This window comes from Crinia signifera, chromosome 2, assembly GCF_055691185.1.
Source record: "Crinia signifera chromosome 2, ASM5569118v1, whole genome shotgun sequence".
NCBI classification, from domain to species: Eukaryota; Metazoa; Chordata; class Amphibia; order Anura; family Myobatrachidae; genus Crinia; species Crinia signifera.
Window position 1 is genome coordinate 8445532 of NC_139218.1, and position 23983 is coordinate 8469514.

The 23983-nt window shown below is 50.1% G+C and overlaps 1 protein-coding gene across 1 annotated transcript in view; it reads left to right on the forward strand.

Annotated features, from left to right (window-relative positions):
* The window catches only part of SIDT1 (SID1 transmembrane family member 1), a 53480-nt gene that overhangs the window by 8327 nt on the left and 21170 nt on the right, over window positions 1-23983 (forward strand). The window contains exons 3-7 of the mRNA XM_083170647.1: window positions 11174-11295; window positions 14476-14646; window positions 20550-20595; window positions 20778-20879; window positions 21045-21128. Of these exons, the coding sequence (XP_083026773.1) occupies window positions 11174-11295; window positions 14476-14646; window positions 20550-20595; window positions 20778-20879; window positions 21045-21128 (525 nt within the window). The remainder of the gene's footprint in view (window positions 1-11173; window positions 11296-14475; window positions 14647-20549; window positions 20596-20777; window positions 20880-21044; window positions 21129-23983) is intronic.

The following is a 23983-nucleotide window of genomic DNA, read 5'->3' on the forward strand; positions in this document are numbered from 1 at the left end:
GTTAGAAAAATAAAGCAGTTTAAGATAAAGATATAAAGCGACATTGTGAATTGTGTGTATGTGGCCGAGTGGGATAATTATGGAACAATAGACCCAGTAGATGACATATTATTACAGGACTTGCTGGAAGGTCAGCTTTGCTGTAATTGGTGGGTTTATGTTACTGGCCCCCATACTGCGTGATTAGCATTCACCTGCCGCTGCGCAGCTATAAAGGAACCGGGTCTGTTCAGTGATCCCCATCCACCTCAGGTGGGGCTTATTACCGCACAATACTGTGATCTTTATATAGAATGATTGTGTACAGAAGGATCTCACCTCTCGGCTAGACTACTGAAAGGACTTACACAAAGGAGCATACACAAACACACACAACCTATACACACAGCCAATGCATACACACACACACATACAACCTATACACACACACAGCCTATGCATGCACAGACACACATACAACCTATACACACACATATACCCTACGCACGCACATACACACACATACAACCTATACACACACACACATCCAGGTAATACCCAACATTCATCATACTGATCTGAGTTATCCTCCCCATGTGCTGGATGTATTTGTTAATTGCTTGGGTAATTGTTCATCCAGCACACGGCTTTAGATATCACAAATGTGTTACTGACAAACGTACATCTGCAAGTTAACTAGTAAATCTCTCTGGCCTATGTGAAGGTACGAACACCTTATAACTGTAATGGGGCCCTTACACCGGTGCGATATGGGCATCTTTCATGCTATTGCGACACATTGGTGAGACGGATCTCATGAAAACTGGCACATTGCAGGTGGTTTTGGTGCGATGGCGATGCGCGCTCCTGTGCACCTCACATCTCAATGGCAGATCTCACTGGTGCCAAAAAAGATTTGTCGCAGCCCGTTCAGCCCTAATAGGATCGCATCAGAGCCAGAATAAAGTGTAAATGGGCCTGGAGCTGAAAATGATCAAGGGCCTATTATGCACAATAATAGGGGTTGTGGCCAGCATCTAATAATTTAGGGGGCGGGACCAGTGTTCTGGTTGAATGGTCTGCTCATGGGTGTGTCTGTATTTGTGTAAATAGTTTAACTAATTATATATGCCTGGAAAAGGCAGGGGCTGGCATAAGTAAAATGCACATTATATCACATGGAATGAGCCAAAATTCACACTATGGCACACAGATTGAGTCAAAATTCATGTTATGCCACACAGATTAAGGCAAAATTCACATTTTGCCACATGAATTGAGCCAAAATACACACTATACCAGGCATATCCAAACAGTGGCCTTCCAGCTGTTGTGAAACTACACGTCCCAGCATGCCTTGACATAGTTTTAGCATTCCCTAATAGCAAAACTGTGGCAATGCATGATGGGACTTGCAGTTTCACAACAGCTAGAGGGCCATAGTTTGGACATGCCTGCACTATACCAAACAGATTGAGCAATAATGCACAATATGCTTCACAAATAGGGGCATTGCGTGCCAAAGGCGCACATTCAAAATTTACACCATAATGCCCATTACATTTTAAGCCACACACCATAATCTCCATTACATATTACGCCAAACACCATAATGCCTATTAAAAATTATGCTACATAAGTGTTCCTTACCTACATGTTCATTGCCAGGGGTTCCATGCTCATTGCCAGGGGTTCCATGCTCGTTGCCATGTGTGATTACATGCTCATTGCCAAGGGGTAACATGCTCGCGGTAACTGGGGTACAGCCGCCGCTGGGCAGAAATGACAGCCATTGACAGCCAGGCAGAGAGCAGGGGGCTGCCCGGCATAGCTGCATGTCCCAGCTATTTGAAATAATACCCCTTTTACACCAGAAAATGCAGGGACTTACCCGGGAATATGGTCCCAGGATCATGTAGGGACATTCCCGGACTGGCCCCTTTTACACCAGCCTAGTCCCTGCATTTTCTGGTGTGAGGGGGAGAGAAAACCACCCCTGCCCCCCTTTAAACAACCAGCTATATCTTCAGAACCAACTGACCCATTTACATGTAGGCTTCGAATGATTTTGGTCCTGTGAAACTGGGCCGTTTGGTTCCAGAGAAATCTGTCCTCCAACAACATGAACAGCCATGAAATTACATTTCAGATATAAAAAAAATTTGGTTTACCCGCAATATCTCTAGAACCAATGAACCCATATGGACCAGGTATCAGATTGAAGGTCCAGCGATTTGGGTTCGACTGAGATCAACATCGAGCTTCAGTGATGCCGAAGGGGGAACTGGCAGCCGTAACCTGGTGGAGGTTGGAATTAGCGGGTCCCATGTCATCCTATGGGGAAAACGTTCCAGGTTTGCCTGGCGGTATCTCCGGTTCCCGGGGGGCTAGCGATGCGGGGCTGGGCTTGTTGGAAAGCCCTGGCCCTCAGCTACAAATTGGGCCTGGAGAGAGGGCCTGGAGCTGTAGCTCCATCAGGCCCATTGTTAATCCGGCCCTGGATCGCATGAGATACATTGCCTGCAAAATGCATACAATGCATCATGCGATCCTGTCCCCCAGGAAGGCCCCGCCCACATTGCAAACAAATTGCATGCAACCAATTGGTGAATGTATGGGCCCCTCTAATGATACATGGTATCTATTAATACATTGGTTGGACAAGGGGAATGTATGAATACAAGACTGTACCGAGTGGTGGTCGGGTTTCCGGTGTTAAGGGGAAGTGGTTTTAATGGTTATGCGATATTGTCACAGTTGATTGGTTTAATGAATGAAGCGGTGCGCAAGGCATCGGGACCGGAGGAGCCAGCTGATGTTTACAGATTCACCCTCGGTCGGGCCGCGTGCCAGGCTCTAGCTGTAACAGGAGCGAGGCAGCACACTGCCCTCTCCCCCTTATGCCTGGGCTGCGTGTTGGATACCTCTGCCCTATGAAGGGTAGTATTACTTATTGCCCATGCTAATACTCTGATAGCGAGCTTTACCCCTCAGCACGTTAGGGGCCTGCGTTATTATTCTGAGCCGGACACAGCGACGGTAACGGTGGAGCCACGGTCGCTCCCTGATCTCTGTTCCCCCCAGCAGAGAGCTCAGGTGATAGCTACCACCGAGTTACCTCATGTTCAGCACAAACCTAAAACAGGGCTGTTCTCCATTTTGGAAACAGACCTGGGGCGGGATGTATTAACATACATCGCCGCCCTTCGCACGGCAGCCGCCGCGATGCTGCCGCATATGTACTAACATATGCGGCCAGCATCGGGTTGCGGTGACGGAGACCCCCGCGATACCTGTGATGTTGGCTGCGGGGGTCTCCGTCACCTCCCGGCGGCTGCCAGCGTCCCCCTGTGTCTCCTCCTCCCCCCTGAAGCCGGATGTCCTGCCGGCTGTCACACCAGGGGGAGGAGATGATCATCATCACAGGAGGACGGAGGGGGTGGGCGTGCGTACGGCGGGCGGCGAAAGAAGCCTATAGGCTTCTATAGGGTATCGCCACCCAGAGGTGGCGATACCCTGCCTAGCAAAAACGCTGCAGACGTTTATTGATACATAGGAAAATGCCGTAAAACGGGGGTTTTACGGCATTTTCCCTTTAGTAAATCTCGCCCCTGGTCCTATAGTATTAGCACAGGACCTGCCATTGTGGGAGTGGGGAGAGTACACCTGCTCATACCTGCAGCTTTCTCCTCACAGAAATATTTATCGTCTCCATAAATAATATTATGTGTACAGCGAGGAACTGGAAGAGAACAGGCTGCAATTAGTATAACGAGGGACAGACATCGTCCTGGGTACATAGCTGTATATGGGCCGACAAGACCTTCATACATGAGGCACGGACCCAGGTACCTGCCCTTGGCGCTCTGTAACTCCCTCTCTGCGCACCAGCAGATTGCACCCCAAAGTGGAACATTGAAAATGATAAATGTCATTTTTTTCTATAAATCGCTTAGAGTTTTTTTTATTGTTATATTTGTTACTGGTAAGAAATGGGACCGTAATCTATTAGTAATGGGGGGCTAGATGTACTAAGCTTAAATAGCGATAAACAACCAACCAATTCGCTCCCAACTGTCATTTTTCTAACCTACTCTGTAACGTGGCAGTTAGGAGCTGGTTGGCTGGCTGTTTATCACTCTCCATTTTATCTCGCCCTAAGGGTCACTTTGTCAGGTAATATAGTGTGACGTCTGTATTTGTGTGTGAGCTTCTGGTGCCAGCCGGCTGACGTGGGCATGCCAGGCTCATCTGCCAGATTCCTGGTTAATCATTGACCTGCTTCTAAGAATAGCAGTCCCATCCTGGGGACGTGTGAGCACAGGGGGCACATCTGCCATATGGGTGAGGCGTGGCACTGCTCACCTCTGCCCTGGGCACTATCAGCTGGCTGTACAGGACAGGTACCGGGAATGTGTCTGCACACCGGCGGCTTCTATTATGTTCCCACAGGTCACATGACTGATTACATATTATCACATAAAGCAGGATGTCATTGTATCGCAATCAGTTATTAGATGACATTGCAGCAGCTGTTCCTCCGTTATCACTGCTACATAGTGAGCCAGGGAACTATGCTGTATGTTCCCACCAATCCCAGTATCTCCAGGACATGGGGCCTTATTCACACCTGATCGCTGGGATGTTCATTCATGGAGCCCAGCGATCAGGTGTACGCTGCCCCGCAGGAGTGATATCCCGCCCTGTGCGAGCCTGCAAATTGCTTAGCACGGCCTGCGAAAATTAGCTGGATCGGCTATTTGCTGCAAATCCGCTCACCAGTAAATGATTTCCCAGTGTGTGCAGTCTGTGCGGAACCCAGGACTTATAGTGTGTACACACGGTAAGATTTGGCTTCCGATGTTCCCGATATAGGCAACATCGGAAGCCAAATCGCATGCAAATCTCATGCTTTTTTAGGGCTTGCAAGCCCGATACGCTGCCAATGCGCGCTCCCATGTGAGTGCATATTGGCAGCCACATAGGGCCTTATTCTAGTTCACTCTTTCTGACAAAATCCTTCTTAGATGGACAAAACCATGTGCACTGCAGGTGGGGCAGATGTAACTTGTGCAGAGAGAATTAGATTTGGGTGGGGTTTTACTTCAAAGTGAGATCTATATTGCAGTGTAAAAATAAAGCAGTCAGTATTTACCCTGCACAGAAACAAAATAACTCAACCAAATCTAATTCTCTCTGCACATTTTACATCTGCCCCTCCTGCAGTGCACATGGTTTTGTCCATCTAAGAAGGATTTTGTCAGAAAGAGTGAACTAGAATAAAGCTCATAGAGAGGGCAGGCAACACTATATAGTGTAAATTGTGCCCCTCTGGCATGCCGTGAGATGGAAGTCCTGATGCGGCTGTGATAGAATCAGGCTGATCGGGGGCGGAGCTGACATCACATGACTTCCCCTCACACACCTGGCCATGCCTGCGTATTACCTGACACTCCCAGATAACAGCCGCTCACCATGTAATGATTCCCCAGTGTGTGCAGTCTGTGCATAGCCCAGGACTTACTCAGCGGCTGTGATAGAATCAGGCTGATCGGGGGCGGAGCTGACGTCACATGACTTTCCCTCACACACCTGGCCATGCCTGCGTATTATCTGACACTCCCAGATAAAAGCTGCTCACCATGTAATGATTCCCCAGTGTGTGCAGTCTGTGCATAGCCCAGGACTTACTCAGCGGCTGTGATAGAATCAGGCTGATCGGGGGCGGAGCTGACGTCACATGACTTTCCCTCACACACCTGGCCATGCCTGCGTATTACCTGACACTCCCAGATAAAAGCTGCTCACCATGTAATGATTCCCCAGTGTGTGCAGTCTGTGTGTAGCCCAGGACTTACTCAGCGGCTGTGATAGAATCAGGCTGATCGGGGGCGGAGCTGATGTCACATGACTTTCCCTCACACACCTGGCCACTCCTGCGTATTCCCTGACACTCCCAGATAACAGCCGCTCACCATGTAATGATTCCCCAGTGTGTGCAGTCTGTGCGTAGCCCAGGACTTACTCAGCGGCTGTGATAGAATCAGGCTGATCGGGGGCGGAGCTGACGTCACATGACTTCCCCTCACACGCCTGCGTATTCCCCGACACTCCCAGATAACAGCCACTCACCATGTAATGATTCCCCAGTGTGTGCAGTGTGTGCGTAACCCAGGACTTACTCAGCGGCTGTGATAGAATCAGGCTGATCGGGGGCGGAGCTGACGTCACATGACTTCCCCTCACACACCTGGCCACGCCTGCGTATTACCTGACACTCCCAGATAACAGCCGCTCAGTATGTAATGATTCCCCAGTGTGGGCAGTGTGTGCGTAGCCCAGGACTTACTCAGCGGCTGTGATAGAATCAGGCTGATCAGGGGGCGGAGCTGATGTCACATGACTTTCCCTCACACACCTGGCCACGCCTGCGTATTCCCTGACACTCCCAGATAACAGCCGCTCACCATGTACTGATTCCCCAGTGTGTGCAGTCTGTGCGTAGCCCAGAACTTACTCAGCGGCTGTGATAGAATCAGGCAGATCAGGGGCGGAGCTGATGTCACATGACTTCCCCTCACACACCTGGCCACGCCTGCGTATTACCTGACACTCCCAGATAACAGCCGCTCACCATGTAATGATTCCCCAGTGTGTGCAGTGTGTGCGTAGCCCAGGACTTACTCAGCGGCTGTGATAGAATCAGGCAGATCAGGGGCGGAGCTGATGTCACATGACTTCCCCTCACACACCTGGCCACGCCTGCGTATTACCTGACACTCCCAGATAACAGCCGCTCACCATGTAATGATTTCCCAGTGTGTGCAGTTTCACATGTGACGAGTGGATTTGGTGGCGCGGGGAACGGCCGTTCGGACGTATGGCGGGTGTCATTAAGCAAACAACCGCTGCTTAGCGGGCAGTATTGAATTAGGCCCAAGGTGTAATATTCTCACATGTGGCCACCAGCGTTGGCTGCGTCCGTTTAAAGAGATTGTATGAGGAACCGGCTGCGCAAGGAAACGGCCGCGCAAGCAAACTGCTGGGCAGTTCCGTGTCAGTAAAGTTCAAACGTGGAATATAGACACCTCCTGATTGTTCTTACAAGATCCGAATGTAGCGCCTGGGGAAGCAGCCTCAGAACCATCGCATCCATGGATGCTGACACAGGCTGGCTGTTATATCTAGACACCCGGGTCCAGGAAGTCTTTGTCTGACAATGCAGTGCGATATTTTGCGACTGCGCATTGGCCAAAGCTGTAATGGAGGACGCACTGAAGATTATTCTGCACATTCAGCATTTGGGGAAGGTAATGTGGGGTGGCTAGAAAATAATGCAGGTGTGATGCCACCATTTTCTGAGTGTGGCCTAGTTATCCAATGCAAATTTGTTTGAAAAGATTGGTCCGATGGGCCGCCCAAAGTATGCCTGATGTTTCTGGCTTTGTATGGAGACGTGGGCATCTCTGTACACAAGATGGTGCCAGCCTAGCATGCTGTTATATTTTTGTCATTCTGCTGCATAGAAAGTCGCACCTGCATCAGGACTGACCCACGACAGGACTGACCCACGGCAGGACTGACCCACGGCAGGACTGACCCACGGCAGGACTGACCCACGACAGGACTGACCCACAACAGTACTAACCCACTATAGGACTGACCCACGATAGGACTGACCCACGATAGGACTGACCCATTATAGGACTGACCCATTATAGGACTGACCCACGACAGGACTGAACCACGACAGGACTGACCCACAACAGTACTAACCCACGATAGGACTGACCCACGATAGGACTGACCCATTATAGGACGGACCCACGATAGGACTGACCCACGACAGGACTGACAATCCCCCCACACAGAAGTATGGCTGCTGTTGTTATGTTTTCTGCCCCTGACTGACGCCAAGAGACGAGTGGTGGATGAGGGGCGCTCTTGGGCCTGGCGGCAAGGCCTGCGTGATGGATGCACAGACACATATCAATAACAGGCTAAGTGGTTACCATGGTAACACAGGAGGCAGCCTGGGTGGATAATGGAGATTTATCCACATAGGACCAGTTGCCAGGCTGCTGGTACAAGCAGGATGCCCGTCGTGTGCATCCCTCGCAGTGATTAACCATTGGAACACCGTCAGACGCTTATCTGGGAGATAATAACATTTTACCATGATAAGTGCAGCCAGTGGGCTGAGCCCATCGCCCCCCCCCCCCCCCCCCCCCCCCTTCTTCATGCTTGTCATCCACTCATATTAATTATTCAGACAGCGGGAATTGCTGTAACCCAGTTTTAAAAACCTGCACGATGGGATTAGGAATATTACCTGGGCAGTAAATGAGTAACCAGCGTCTCCGGCTGTATGTGTAGCTTTCAGATATGGAAGAATACTGTGGTATAGTTATGTATCCTTCCCCCTAGTGTTATTATATGCAGACAGATGCCCACACACTGGCATTGCCTCATTTCATGCTGGATGAGTTTACAGTCAAGTATTATGTGTAATTATTATTATTAATAATAATGCATTATGATAATCTGCTTGTTCAGTATCGCACTCTGGGGCTGATTCGGATGTGGTTGGAGAGATGCACAGATAAGGGGATGTGGGGGAATGTACAGATAGGGGGATGCACAGATAGGGGGATGCACAGATAGGGTGATGCACAGATAGGGGGGATGTACAGATAGGGGGGATGCACAGATAGGGGGGATGCACAGATAGGGGGATGCACAGATAGGGGGATGCACAGATAGGGGGGATGCACAGATCGGGGGATGCACAGATAGGGTGATGCACAGGTAGGGTGATGCACAGATAGGGGGGATGCACAGATAGAGGGATGCACAGATAGGGGGATGCACAGATAGGGGGATGCACAGATAGGGGGGATGCACAGATAGGGTGATGCACAGATAGGGGGGATGCACAGATAGGGGGGATGCACAGATAGGGGGGATGCACAGATAGGGGGATGCACAGATAGGGGGATGCACAGATAGGGGGATGCACAGATAGAGGGATGCACAGATAGGGTGATGCACAGATAGGGGGGATGCACAGATAGGGGGATGCACAGATAGGGGGATGCACAGATAGGGAGATGCACAGATAGGGGGGATGCACAGATAGGGGGATGCACAGATAGGGGGATGCACAGTTCGGGGGATGCACAGATAGAGGGATGCACAGATAGGAGGGATGTACAGATAGGGGGATGTACAGATAGGAGGGATGTACAGATAGGGGGATGCACAGATAGGGGGATGCACAGATAGGGGGGATGCACAGATAGGGGGATGCACAGATAGGGGGATGCACAGATAGGTGGATGCACAGATAGAGGGATGCACAGATAGAGGGATGCACAGATAGGGGGATGCACAGATAGGGTGATGCACAGATAGGGGGATGCACAGATAGGGGGATGCACAAATAGGGAGATGCACAGATAGGGAGATGCACAGATAGGGGGATGCACAGATAGGGGGGATGCACAGATAGGGGGGATGTACAGATAGGGGGGATGCACAGATAGGGGGATGCACAGATAGAGGGATGCACAGATAGGGTGATGCACAGATAGGGGGGATGCACAGATAGGGGGATGCACAGATAGGGGGATGCACAGATAGGGGGATGCACAGATAGGGAGATGCACAGATAGGGGGGATGCACAGATAGGGGGATGCACAGATAGGGGGATGCACAGATAGGGGGGATGCACAGATCGGGGGATGCACAGATAGAGGGATGCACAGATAGGAGGGATGTACAGATAGGGGGATGTACAGATAGGAGGGATGTACAGATAGGGGGATGCACAGATAGGGGGATGCACAGATAGGGGGGATGCACAGATAGGGGGATGCACAGATAGGGGGATGCACAGATAGAGGGATGCACAGATAGAGGGATGCACAGATAGGGGGATGCACAGATAGGGTGATGCACAGATAGGGGGATGCACAGATAGGGAGATGCACAGATAGGGAGATGCACAGATAGGGGGATGCACAGATAGGGTGATGCACAGATAGCGGGATGCACAGATAGGGAGATGCACAGATAGGGTGATGCACAGATAGGGTGATGCACAGATAGGGTGATGCACAGATAGGGGGATGCACAGATAGTGGGATGCACAGATAGGGAGATGCACAGATAGGGGGATGCACAGATAGGGGGATGCACAGATAGGGGGATGCACAGATAGGGGGATGCACAGATAGTGGGATGCACAGTTAGGGGGATGCACAGATAGGGGGGATGCACAAATAGGGAGATGCACAAATAGGGAGATGCACAGATAGTGGGATGCACAAATAGGGAGATGCACAAATAGGGAGATGCACAGATAGGGGGATGCACAGATAGGGTGATGCACAGATAGGGGGATGCACAGATAGGGTGATGCACAGATAGCGGGGATGCACAGATAGGGGGATGCACAGATAGGGGGATGCACAGATAGGAGGGATGCACAGATAGGGGGATGCACAGATAGGGAGATGTACAGATAGGGGGATGTACAGATAGGGGGATGCACAGATAGGGGGGATGCACAGATAGGGGGATGCACAGATAGGGGGATGCACAGATAGGGGGGATGCACAGATAGGGGGATGCACAGATAGTGGGATGCACAGATAGGGGGATGCACAGATAGGGGGGATGCACAAATAGGGAGATGCACAAATAGGGAGATGCACAGATAGTGGGATGCACAAATAGGGAGATGCACAAATAGGGAGATGCACAGATAGGGGGATGCACAGATAGGGTGATGCACAGATAGGGGGATGCACAGATAGGGTGATGCACAGATAGCGGGGATGCACAGATAGGGGGATGCACAGATAGTGGGATGCACAGATAGGGGGATGCACAGATAGGGGGGATGCACAAATAGGGAGATGCACAGATAGTGGGATGCACAAATAGGGAGATGCACAAATAGGGAGATGCACAGATAGGGGGGATGCGGCAGCAAAAGCACAGATAGGGTGATAGCACATTTAGGGAGATGCGGCAGCGATATACAGATAGGGTGATGCACAGGTAGGGTGATGCACAGACAGGGGGATGCGGCAGCGATAGCACAGATAAGGTGTGCCTCATAGAGCCTCAGGTGTTATGTTATTGGTCCTCGGCCCAGGCAGGTAATCTCTGGTCTCCTCCCTACAGGTGGATGCTCTCCGTGTCTTTGTCATGTCCAATTCTGATGACTTGGAGTTCCCCCTCCTCTTCGTAGTGCGCCAGCAGAAAGGGGTCCTCTCATGGCAGGTTCCTCTCGTCTTCAGGGGCTAGTAAGTAATGTGTTCTCTGTGCCTCCATACAGCAAATTACCCCCATATCCCTATATTATCGCTAAGTCCCCACTGCATGGGGAGGATGTGCAGAACTCAGCTCCCCCAGTGATGGGCCCAGCTTGTGTGATGGGGGGATAGCACCCGCATGTGTGTTGTGCCTGGCATGGGTGATGGGGCAGCATGGGTGATGGGCCCCCATGTGTGTTGTGCCCGGCATGGGTGATGGGCCCCCTTGTGTGATGTGCCTGGCATGGGTGATGGGCCTGCATGATGTGTGGTTTGCCCGGCATAGGTGATGGGCCCCCATGATGTGTGGTGTGCCCGGCATGGGTAATGGGCCCCCTCTGTGATCCATCTGGTCCAATGTTACAAGTATTTTTACAGTGTGTTCCAAAAAATAAGCGCCACCCAACAGTTAATCACACAGTGCGAGAATAATAAAATCACTTTCCTCCTAAGGATTTCAAAATTCTTTTTGTCCTTATCCTGAAAGAATTTTTGAGAAAAACTGAAAATAGTGCAATATTGTCTGTATCCAATGGTATTTTTATTCTGTCAAATTCACACTCACATGTGCCTTTGTTTTAAATAGGCGTATCATTCCATCCAAATGGAATTCAGACTCCTGGAATCTTTCATGATCCCACTGCAAATAACTCCAAAATGCAAAAACAGATGGTGCAATAACGTTTTTTAACAACACATATATTTATTCAGGAAATGCACTCACAATTTTAAAAGAATTAAAAAGCATATCACCATAACATAATGGTATCCAGGGGAAGCCAGAGTTCCAAGGTAAAGTTCCAGAGGATGTAATGGAGGGGGCACTCGTTCAGTCCCGGTTACTGTTCGTGTGTTTCCCCGTCTGGTCTCACCAATAGGCGTTTTCTCTGGACATAAAAAAAGTAAGCAGTCTCCTGTGCCTGAGCGCTTTCGGACTGTAGGAAGTCCTTCTTCAGAGGCATTCTTTTAAAATTGTGAGTGCATTTCTTGAATAAATATATGTGTTGTTAAAAAACGTTATTGCACCATCTGTTTTTGCATTTTGGAGTTATTTGCAGTGGGATCATGAAAGATTCCAGGAGTCTGAATTCCATTTGGATGGAATGATACGCCTATTTAAAACAAAGGCACATGTGAGTGTGAATTTGACAGAATAAAAATACCATTGGATACAGACAATATTGCACTATTTTCTGTTTTTCTCAAAAATTCTTTCAGGATAAGGACAAAAAGAATTTTGAAATCCTTAGGAGGAAAGTGATTTTATTATTCTCGCACTGTGTGATTAACTGTTGGGTGGCGCTTATTTTTTGGAACACACTGTAAAAATACTTGTGAATATATCTTTGGGTACTTGGTGAAAGTTCCTGGTGTTTTGAAAAAGCTGCAACCTTTAAGTGAAGCGCAATTAGTAGACAAAAATTCTAGGTACTCTTTACCTAGAACGGCGCCCGTCGCGGGCATCGCGGGTACATTTATGCCTGCCCGCGACGCGACCGACGCGATGCCCGCGATTTTCCCATTGAAAACCATGTTAAACCTGAAAAATCGCGTCGGTCGCGTCGCGGCCGGCCATAAACGTACCCGCGATGCCCGCGACGCGATGCTCCCGATTTCCCATAGGAAGCAATGTTAAAAGCCGCGATGTACCCGATTTTAGTGTTAAATGCCTCAATCCACCCGATTTGGCCATAGGAATCAATGTTAAATGGGCTACAGAGCCCATTAACCCTTAAATGTCCCCCCAAATTTTTAACGCCACCCCACGATCAACGCCAACCCGAAGCGTGGCGAGCGCAGCGAGCCCGCGAGGGGCGGCGGTACGCGTCCTCCGACCTTTTCATGCCCTACTATCCACGTCGGCGTGGTGTGAGAATAGAATAGTGTGGCGAGCGCAGCGAGCCACCGAGCCCGAAGCATGGCGAGCGCAGCGAGCCCCGCGAGGGGACGCGGATACCTTCACAGGTAAGCGCGTCCCCTCGCGGGCTTCACAGGTGTCCGTGGCCACGCGGACACCTGTGAAGCCCGCGAGGGGACGCGTATAACTGTGAAGGTATCCGCGTCCCCTCGCGGGGCTCGCTGCGCTCGCCACGCTTCGGGCTCGGTGGCTCGCTGCGCTCGCCACACTATTCTATTCTCAACTCCACGCCGACGTGGATAGTAGGGCATGAAAAGGTCGTAGGACGCGTACCGCCGCCCCTCGCGGGCTCGCTGCGCTCGCCACGCTTCGGGTTGGCGTGGATCGTGGGGTGGCGTACAAAAATTGGGGGGACATTTAAGGGTTAATTGGGGCTATTTGGGCTCTGTAGCCCATTTAACATTGATTCCTATGGGAAAATCGCGGGCATTGAGGCATTTAACGCTAAAATCGCGGTCAATCAGGCTTTTTAACATTGTTCTCTATGGGAAAATCGCGGTAATCGCGGGTACCCGATTTTGATGTACCCGCGATTTACCCGCGATTTACCCGCGATGCCGCGATTACCGCGATTTTACCCGCGATGCCCGCGATTTCAATCGTGGGCGCCGTTCTAGGTAAAGAGTACCAAATTCTATTTTGTACGTGGTCCAATGTTACAGCCAGGTTACCAGATAGTAATGTGTCACTTTGTGAATGAGCTGAATAAGCGGGACCCACATGTTGGGGCCGTTCTACACACTATTGTACAGGTAAATGTGTGGTGACAGAGGTGTTTCCCAATGCAGCAAATCAGATGCCCATAACCGTTGGTGCCCAGTTACTTCCCTTCTGTTGGTGCCCAGTTGCTCCCCTTCTGTTGGTGCCCAGTTGCTCCCCTTCTGTTGGTGCCCAGTTGCTCCCCTTCTGTTGGTGCCCAGTTGCTCCCCTTCTGTTGGTGCCCAGTTGTTCCCCTTCTGTTGGTGCCCAGTTGCTCCCCTTCTGTTGGTGCCCAGTTGCTCCCCTTCTGTTGGTGCCCAGTTGCTCCCCTTCTGTTGGTGCCCAGTTGCTCCCCTTTTGTTGGTGGCCAGTTACTTCTCTTCTGCCACAATAACCCCCCTTCTGTTGTTGGCCCCCTTTTGTTTCTGCCCAGTTACCTCTTTTCTGTTATTGCCCACCAGTAGCGCCAGTCAGATGTCATCCCCAGAATCAGGCCCAGAGTACATGTAGTCACATTGTGTTCCTGTATGATCAATCTGGCTTTACCTCTCCAGCTACCAAAGAACATACACGTACCAGGATGTGAGCCGCACCCTGTGCCCAACAGACCCCGAGGGGCAGAGCCAGCCCTCGGAGCAGTTCATGTACATAGACATTGCCTCCATGGCGCCCACCAGTGTCCAGTACGAACTTATCGTCACCCGGCTTCCAAACTTCCAGCTCCAGTAAGTTCTCAACTTTATTTGCATTGCAACACTAAAACATGAAGGGGTCTAAGCTTTGCAGAGAGAGAGATAAAGTAGCAACCAACCAGCTCATAACTGACATTTTTCAAACACACCCATGCGGTGTGGCAGTTAGGAGCTGATTGCTAATGTTCCATCCTTCATTAGCATACTATTAGACGCTTGTGATATCGGCAGGTTTAATGGGCATGCGACCGTGGTTGATGTTGGCGAAGTGTAATTACGATGTTATCGTCCCACCATCGCTCCATTGTATGGAGTACTCATTATAACATGTGGAGATCTGCACAGTGGTCAGTATTACATATAGGGACAGTTCCAGGGACAGAAGTTCCAAGGACAATATTTTAATTTAAGGACTTTCTCTGGGAAGTGGGCACAGTTTGGAGCTCAGATTGCCCGGGCTGCAGGGTACTGCGTAGGGTTTCAGCTAACATGACCATGGACCAAATGTAGTGAGATGGGATTATGGTAGTCACCCAAAAAAGCACACCAAACGCACATGTAGTAGGGTGTGATTCTTTTTAGAAAAAAACAGAATCGATTGTGATTTCTTGCGGGTTTCAAGTTACGGGAATGTGCAATTTTTTAGCCTATGTGTGATTTTTTTTTTGGTATAACTAAAAAAAACCGCCCAGACGAGCATAATTAGCCTGAGCTCTTCAGCTGGTCCTGGTTCCAGCTATAAGGGGGATGAAAATTACTGGGATTAAACCATGTTTCAAAAACCAGCACCAGGCTGGTGGACCGGTCCTTGTTCCAAAAATACAGGGGGGGGGGGGGAATGAGGGATCCTCCTTATTTTTGCAACTAGCACCGGGCTCCCACAGCCAGCAGGGTAATGCCATAGCTTCTTATATAGGTGCCCCCAACCAAAGCATGACTGGTCAGCCCTGGCCGGATTCCCTGGGGGAGTAAGGAACCCCCTACAATAAAGGGGGCCCCCATGCCACCTAAGGCCAGTGCTGAAGCCCAGGGTTATCCTTCGAACCCCTGGGCAGTGTGGGGGCCGGGTTTATAGTTTTTGGTGTAGAATGTAATAAAATAAATAATATTGGGTTCTGCTGTTGAACAATAAGTCCCAGAAAGCCTCACCCTCATGCAGGTACTTGGAGAACTGTATACCTGCATGCGGGGCATTAAACGGCCCGCTCGAACTTGTAGTTCCGCAGCAGAACCAACACTAAAATAAATACACACCGTAGACCGTGGGCATGGGGCATTTTCAGAAAACGTGCAATTTTTTGGGACGTTTTTGACCTTCCAAAGTCGCTCCCTATTACATTTAGCCCCCACGTATTTATTTATTACTGTAAATGATTACATGTCAAACAACACGTTACACGGAATTGGAGGGTGGAACAAAGTAAACACTGAAAACTTTCAGATAAAGATGTGTGACATAGAGTCTGAGCAATGGGTGCCTTAGAATGTCACTTTCACCTACATATATTGTCACCTACATACACTGTCACTTACACATACTGCCACCTACATACACTGTCACCTACATACACTGTCACTTACATACACCGTCACCTACATATACTGGCACCTAAATATACTGTCACCTATGTACACTGTCACCTACATACACTGTCACCTACATACACTGTCACTTACATACACCATCACCTACATATACTGGCACATACATACATCGTCACCTACATATACTGTCACCTACATACACCGTCACCTACATACACCGTCACCTACATACACTGACACATACATACATCGTCACCTACATACACTGTCACCTACATACACCGTCACCTACATATACCGTCACCTACATATACTGTCGCCTATGTACACTGTCACCTACATACACTGTCACCTACATACACTGTCACTTACATACACCGTCACCTACATATACTGGCACCTAAATATACTGTCGCCTATGTACACTGTCACCTACATACACTGTCACCTACATACACTGTCACCTACATACACCGTCACCTACATACACTGACACATACATACATCGTCACCTACATACACTGTCACCTACATACACCGTCACCTACATATACCGTCACCTACATATACTGTCGCCTACACATACTGTCACCTATATATATATATATATATATATACACTGTCACCTACATATACTGTCACCTACATATACTGTCACCTATATGCACCATCACCTACATATACTGTCACCTATATGCACTGTCACCTACATACACCGTCACTTACATATACTGTCACTTACATATACTGTCACCTATATATACTGTCACATATATGCACCATCACCTACATATACTGTCACTTACACATACTGTCACCTACATACACTGTCACCTACACACACTCACCTACATATACTGTCACCTACATATACTGTCACCTACATATACTGTCACCTACATACACCATCACATACATGCCGTGAATACAACCATTTTGTACGCTGAAGTATAAATTCACTGAGGTGTGAGGCACAAACTGACATGACTGTATAAAGCATTGAGATATACAGCACAAGCATTGTTGCTGAGACATAGGTTGAACAGTTATGTCATTGATGCATGAGGTATGAGGCACTGATATATGAGGTTCATGGTGATGTCACTGGATGCTAGTGGACCAGTGGCTGCATTCTGATATATAGCAATAGTTCCCAGACTTTGTCCTCAAGGACCCCCATCAATTCACATTTCCCGGGTCACCTAGCCGGTGCACCGGTGTACTCATTACTCACTGACACATTTCCCAAGTCACCCAGCAGGTGCACAGGTGCACTCATTACTCACTGACACATTTCCCAGGTCACCCAGCAGGTGCACTCATTACTCACTGACACATTTCCCAGGTCGCCTAGCAGGAGCACAGGTGTACTTATTACTCACTGACACATTTCCCGGGTCACCCGGCAGGGGCACCGTTGTACTCATTACTCACTGACACATTTCCCAGGTCACTCAGCAGGTGCACAGGTGTACTCATTACTCACTGACACATTTTCCAGGTCACCCAGCAGGTGCACTCATTACTCACTGACACATGTCCCAGGTCACCCGACAGGTGCACAGGTGTACTCATTACTCACTGACACATTTCCCAGGTCACCCAGCAGGTGCACTCATTACTCACTGACACATTTCCCAGGTCACCTAGCAGGAGCACAGGTGTACTTATTACTCACTGACACATTTCCCGGGTCACCCGGCAGGGGCACCGTTGTACTCATTACTCACTGACACATTTCCCAGGTCACTCAGCAGGTGCACAGGTGTACTCATTACTCACTGACACATGTCCCAGGTCATCTGACTGGGGCACAGGTGTACTCATTTCTCACTGACACATGTCCCGGGTCACCCCGCAGGTGCACAGGTGTACTCATTACTCACTGATACATTTCCCGGATCACCCGGCAGGGGCACAGGTGCACTCATTACTCACTGAGACATTTCCCAGGTCGCCTAGCAGGGGCACAGGTGTACTTATTACTCACTGACATGTCCCAGGTCACCCGGCAGGGGCACAGGTGTACTAATTACTCAGTGACACATTTCCCAGGTCACCCGGCAGGTACACAGGTGCACTCATTACACACTGACACATTTCCCAGGTCACCTTGCAGGGGCACAGGTGTACTCATTACTCACTGATCCATTTCCCAGGTCACCTGGCAGGGGCACAGGTGTACTCAATACTCACTGACACATTTCCCAGGTCACCAAGCAGGGGTACAGATGTACTTATTACTCACTGAGACATTTCCCAGGTCACCCAGCAGGGGCACAGGCGCACTCATTACTCACTGACACATGTCCCAGGTCACTCAGCAGGTGCACAGGTGTACTCATTACTCACTGACACATGTCCCAGGTCACCCAGCAGGGAAACAGGTGCACTCATTACTCACTGACACATGTCCCGGATCACCCAGCAGGGGAACAGGTGCACTCATTACTCACTGACACATGTCCCGGGTCACCCAGCAGGGGAACAGGTGCACTCATTACTCACTGACACATGTCCCAGGTCACCCCGCAGGTGCACAGGTGCACTCATTACTTACTGACACATGTCCCAGGTCACCCAGCAGATACACAGGTGCACTCATTACTTACTGACACATGTCCCAGGTCACCCAGCAGATACACAAGTGCACTCATTACTTACTGACACATTTCCCAGGTCACCCAGCAGATACACAGGTGCACTCATTACTTACTGACACATTTCCCAGGTCACCCAGCAGATACACAGGTGCACTCATTACTCACTGCCACATGTCCCAGGTCACCCAGCAGGTGCACAGGTGTACTCATTACTCACTGACAGATGTCCCAGGTCACCCAGCAGGTGCACAGGTGTACTCATTACTCACTGAGACATTTCCCAGGTCACCTGGTAGGAGCACAGGTGAACTCATTACTCACTGACACATTTCCCAGGTCACCCGGCAGGAGCACAGGTGCACTCATTACTCACCGACATTTCCCAGGTGACCCGGCAGGGGCACTGGTGCACTCATTACTCACGGACACATTTCCGGGTCCCCTGGTAGGGGCACAGGTGTAATCAATTTTGCAAACTTTGCAAAGGGTCCACGAGAGAGGATGCAATTGATTATATTCAAGCTGGCGGTTCGAGCTGCCTGGCCAATCAGAAGTAGAGGAATCACAGCGCCCTTATTACACGGGCGATCATTATGTGCCACATGAGGGGGTGGTTAACATTAATAATTGTCTTATGGGGCAATATTATATTACTAATATATTAGGGGGCAAAATGAGAGATTCATTCATTATTAATTTTATTAGGTATTTGTTCCTTTGCACGGTGCCCCCGATTTTCTGTCGTATCGCATCTTATGCATTGTATCGCATTGCATGCCATATAGCCGCATGCGATGCGATTTAAGCACCCTATACGATTTTTTAATTGTATAAGCACCCTAATGGGTGCTTACAATGTTAAATGCACCCCCACGCCACCCCCACTATCAACGCCAACCCGAAGCGTGGCGAGCGGTGTCGGTACGCGTCTTCCGACCTTTTCATACCCCCACTATCTACGTCGGTGTGGAGTTAATTTTAGATAGTGTGGCGAGTGCAGCGAGCCACGAGCCCTAAGCGTGGCGACGCATATTACTTTACATGTATTCCGCGTGCGCTCGCCACGCTTCGGGCTTTGGTGGCTCACTGCGCTCGCCACACTATCTAAGATCAACTCCCCGCCGACGTGAATGGTGGGGGTATGAAAAGGTCAGAGGACGCGTACCGCCGCCTCTCACGCGCCGGGTTGGCGTTGATAGTGGGGGTGGCGTGGGGGTGCTTTTAACATTGTATGCACCCATTACGGTGCTTATACAATTAATAAACTTATAGGGGGCCCATTTAACATTGAAAACATCCATTAGGGTGCTTATACAATTTAAAATCGTATACCATTGTATATGGCATACAATGCGATGGTATACGATTTCAAATTGTATAACATCGGCTGCCATTGCGTAGCATCGCATCGCATACCATTGTATGGCTTATGGTATACGATGCGATGGGCGCCGTGCTAGGAAACAAGTACGCAACATTATTTATTAATTGACATAAAAAATAATTCCATTAATATAAGTAATAATAGTATTTCTTAATAAATGAAACATTATTTTTACCCCCTAATACATTAATACGGTAGTATTTTCCACATAGGAGAGTTATTGATGTTATTCGCTCATTACTCAATGCATACTGATGCCCGTAGCCGTTCTGATTGGCCAGAGAGATAGATGTAATGGTGTCTCTGCGCTGCGCTGTATGACTGGCGTAATGCCGTATACTGTATGTATGAGTGGTGACCACCCAGAGACGCTGTGCTGATAATTTCCATCTTATTCTCTCCAGAACCGATGTTCCCTTCAATTTCAGCGCCTCCCCGTCCCAGCCTCAGGTAGGACCTTTCTATTATCGGCCTGTGCTGTTTGCTTTCTGGGAGTATAATCCGCAGCATGTGGGTGATGGGGTGTGTTGTATACACAATCAGATGTGCAGTGTATATGATATGTACTAACGAAGCCGACCAAATAATGGTGACTCTCTACCCTTCCCCCTCCCGTCCCTCTCCCCATGCAGTATTTCCTGTACTCCTTCCCTGAAGGAGTCGATTCGGTGATCATCAAGGGGACATCGGTAAATGCCTATCCGTGTGCTGTAGTATCAGTCCAGGATATCACGGTGAGTCGCCGACAGTGGCAGGTTGGGGGAGTACCAATGTTAGCGACAGGCAGCTATTGGTGATCCAATACTTCTCCCTCTTGTAATCTGACATCATCGAGTGCAGTCACAGAGCGTCCGGTGATGTCATATGTCACAGTCTCCTCCGTCTTCTCTTTTTCCCAGTGTCCTGTGTATGACCTTGATCATAATGTGGAATTTAATGGAGTCTACCAATCTATGACAAAGAAAATCGCAATCACTATACAGGTGGGTCCTGTTTACACGTCAAACACACGGAAACCTCATACGTGACAATCTGAGGGAGTGGCCTGGGACAGTATATAAGGGCTAGTCTGCGGCCTGGTACAGCACAAAGGGGCTAGTATATGGGGCTATTCTGTGGCCTGGTACAGTACATAGGGGCTAGTCTGCGGTCTGGTACAGCACAAAGGGGCTAGTATAGGGGCTAGTCTGCGGCCCGGTACAGTACATAGGGTCTAGTCTGCGGCCTGACACAGTACATAGGGCTAGTCTGTGGCCTAGTACAGCACAAAGGGGCTAGTCTGCGGCCTGGTACAGTACATAGGGGCTAGTCTGCGTCCTGGTACAGTACATAGGGGCTATTGTGCGGCCTGGTACAGAACATAGGGGCTAGTCTGTGGCCTAGTACAGCACAAAGGGGCTAGTCTGTGGCCTGGTACAGTACATAGGGGCTATTGTGCGGCCTGGTACAGTACATAGGGGCTAGTCTGCAGCCTGGTACAGTACATAGGGGCTAGTCTGTGGCCTGGTACAGTACATAGGGGCTAGTCTGCGGCCTGGTACAGTACATAGGGGCTAGTATGGGGCATGGTACAGTACATAGGGCTAGTCTGCAGCCTAGCACAGTACATAGGGGCCAGTCTGCGACAGTACATAGGGGCTAGTCTGCGGCCTGGCACAGTACAAAGGGGCTAGTCCATGGCCTGCGACAGTACATAGGGGCTAGTCTGCGGCCTGGTACAGTACATAGGGGCTAGTCTGCAGCCTGGTACAGTACATAGGGGCTAGTCTGCAGCCTGGTACAGTACATAGGGGCTAGTCTGCGGCCTAGTACAGTACATAGGGGCTAGTCTGCGGCCTAGTACATAACATAGGGGCTAGTCTGCGGCCTGGTACATAACATAGGGGCTAGTATGGGGCATGGTACAGTACATAGGGGCTAGTCTGCAGCCTGGTACAGTACATAGGGGCTAGTCTGCAGCCTGGTACAGTACATAGGGGCTAGTCTGCGGCCTAGTACAGTACATAGGGGCTAGTCTGCGGCCTGGTACATAACATAGGGGCTAGTCTGCTGCCTGGTACATAACATAGGGGCTAGTATGGGGCATGGTACAGTACATAGGGCTAGTCTGCAGCCTAGCACAGTACATAGGGGCTAGTCTGCGGCCTGGTACATAACATAGGGGCTAGTCTGCGGCCTGGTACATAACATAGGGGCTAGTATGGGGCATGGTACAGTACATAGGGGCTAGTCTGCAGCCTGGTACAGTACATAGGGGCTAGTCTGCAGCCTGGTACAGTACATAGGGGCTAGTCTGCGGCCTAGTACAGTACATAGGGGCTAGTCTGCGGCCTGGTACATAACATAGGGGCTAGTCTGCGGCCTGGTACATAACATAGGGGCTAGTATGGGGCATGGTACAGTACATAGGGCTAGTCTGCAGCCTAGCACAGTACATAGGGGCTAGTCTGCGGCCTGCGACAGTACATAGGGGCTAGTCTGCGGCCTGGCACAGTACATAGGGGCTAGTCTGCGGCCTGCAAAGTACATAGGGGCTAGTCTGCGGCCTGCGACAGTACATAGGGGCTAGTATGTTACCTGGTATAGTACATAGGGGCTAGTCTGCGGCCTGGCACAGTACATAGGGGCTAGTCCATGGCCTGCGACAGTACATAGGGACTAGTCTGCGGCCTGCGACAGTACATAGGGGCTAGTCTGCAGCCTGGTACAGTACATAGGGGCTAGTCTGCGGCCTGGTACAGTACATGGGGGCTAGTCTGCGGCCTGGTACAGTACATAGGGGCTAGTATGGGGCATGGTACAGTACATAGGGCTAGTCTGCAGCCTAGCACAGTACATAGGGGCTAGTCTGCGGCCTGGTACAGTACATAGGATCTAGTCTGCGGCCTGCGACAGTACATAGGGGCTAGTCTGCGGCCTGGCACAGTACATAGGGGCTAGTCTACGGCCTGCGACAGTACATAGGGGCTAGTCTGCGGCCTGCGACAGTACATAGGGGCTAGTATGTTACCTGGTATAGTACATAGGGGCTAGTCTGCGGCCTGCTACAGAACATAGGGGCTAGTCTGCGGCCTGGCACAGTTCATAGGGGCTAGTCTGTGGCCTGGTACAGCACAAAGGGGGCTAGTATAGGGGCTTGTCTGTGGCCTGGTACAGCACAAAGGGGCTAGTATAGGGGCTAGTCTGTGGCCTGGTACAGTACAAAGGGGCTAGTGTGAGGCCGGTACAGTACATAGGGGTTAGTCTGTGGCCTAGTACAGCACAAAGGGGCTAGTCTGTGGCCTGGGACAGTACATAGGGGCTAGTCTGGGGCATGGTACAGTACATAGGGGCTAGTGTGCGGCCTGGTACAGTACATAGGGGCTAGTATGGGGTATGCATGGTACAGTACATAGGGGCTAGTCTGCGGCCTGGCACAGTACATAGGGGCTAGTCTGTGACCTGGTATAGTACATAGGGGCTAGTCTGTGGCCTGCGACAGTACATAGGGGCTAGTATGTTGCCTGGTACAGTACATAGGGGCTAGTCTGGGGCATGGTACAGTACATAGGGGCTAGTCTGGGGCATGGTACAGTACATAGGGGCTAGTCTGGGGCCTGGTACAGTACATAGGGGCTAGTCTGGGGCCTGGTACAGTACATAGGGGCTAGTATGGGGCATGGTACAGCACATAGGGGCTAGTCTGCGGCCTGCTACAGTACATAGGGGCTAGTATGTTGCCTGGTATAGTACATAGGGGCTAGTCTGTGGCCTGCGACAGTACAAAGGGGCTAGTATGTTGCCTGGTACAGTACATAGGGGCTAGTCTGGGGCATGGTACAGTACATAGGGGCTAGTC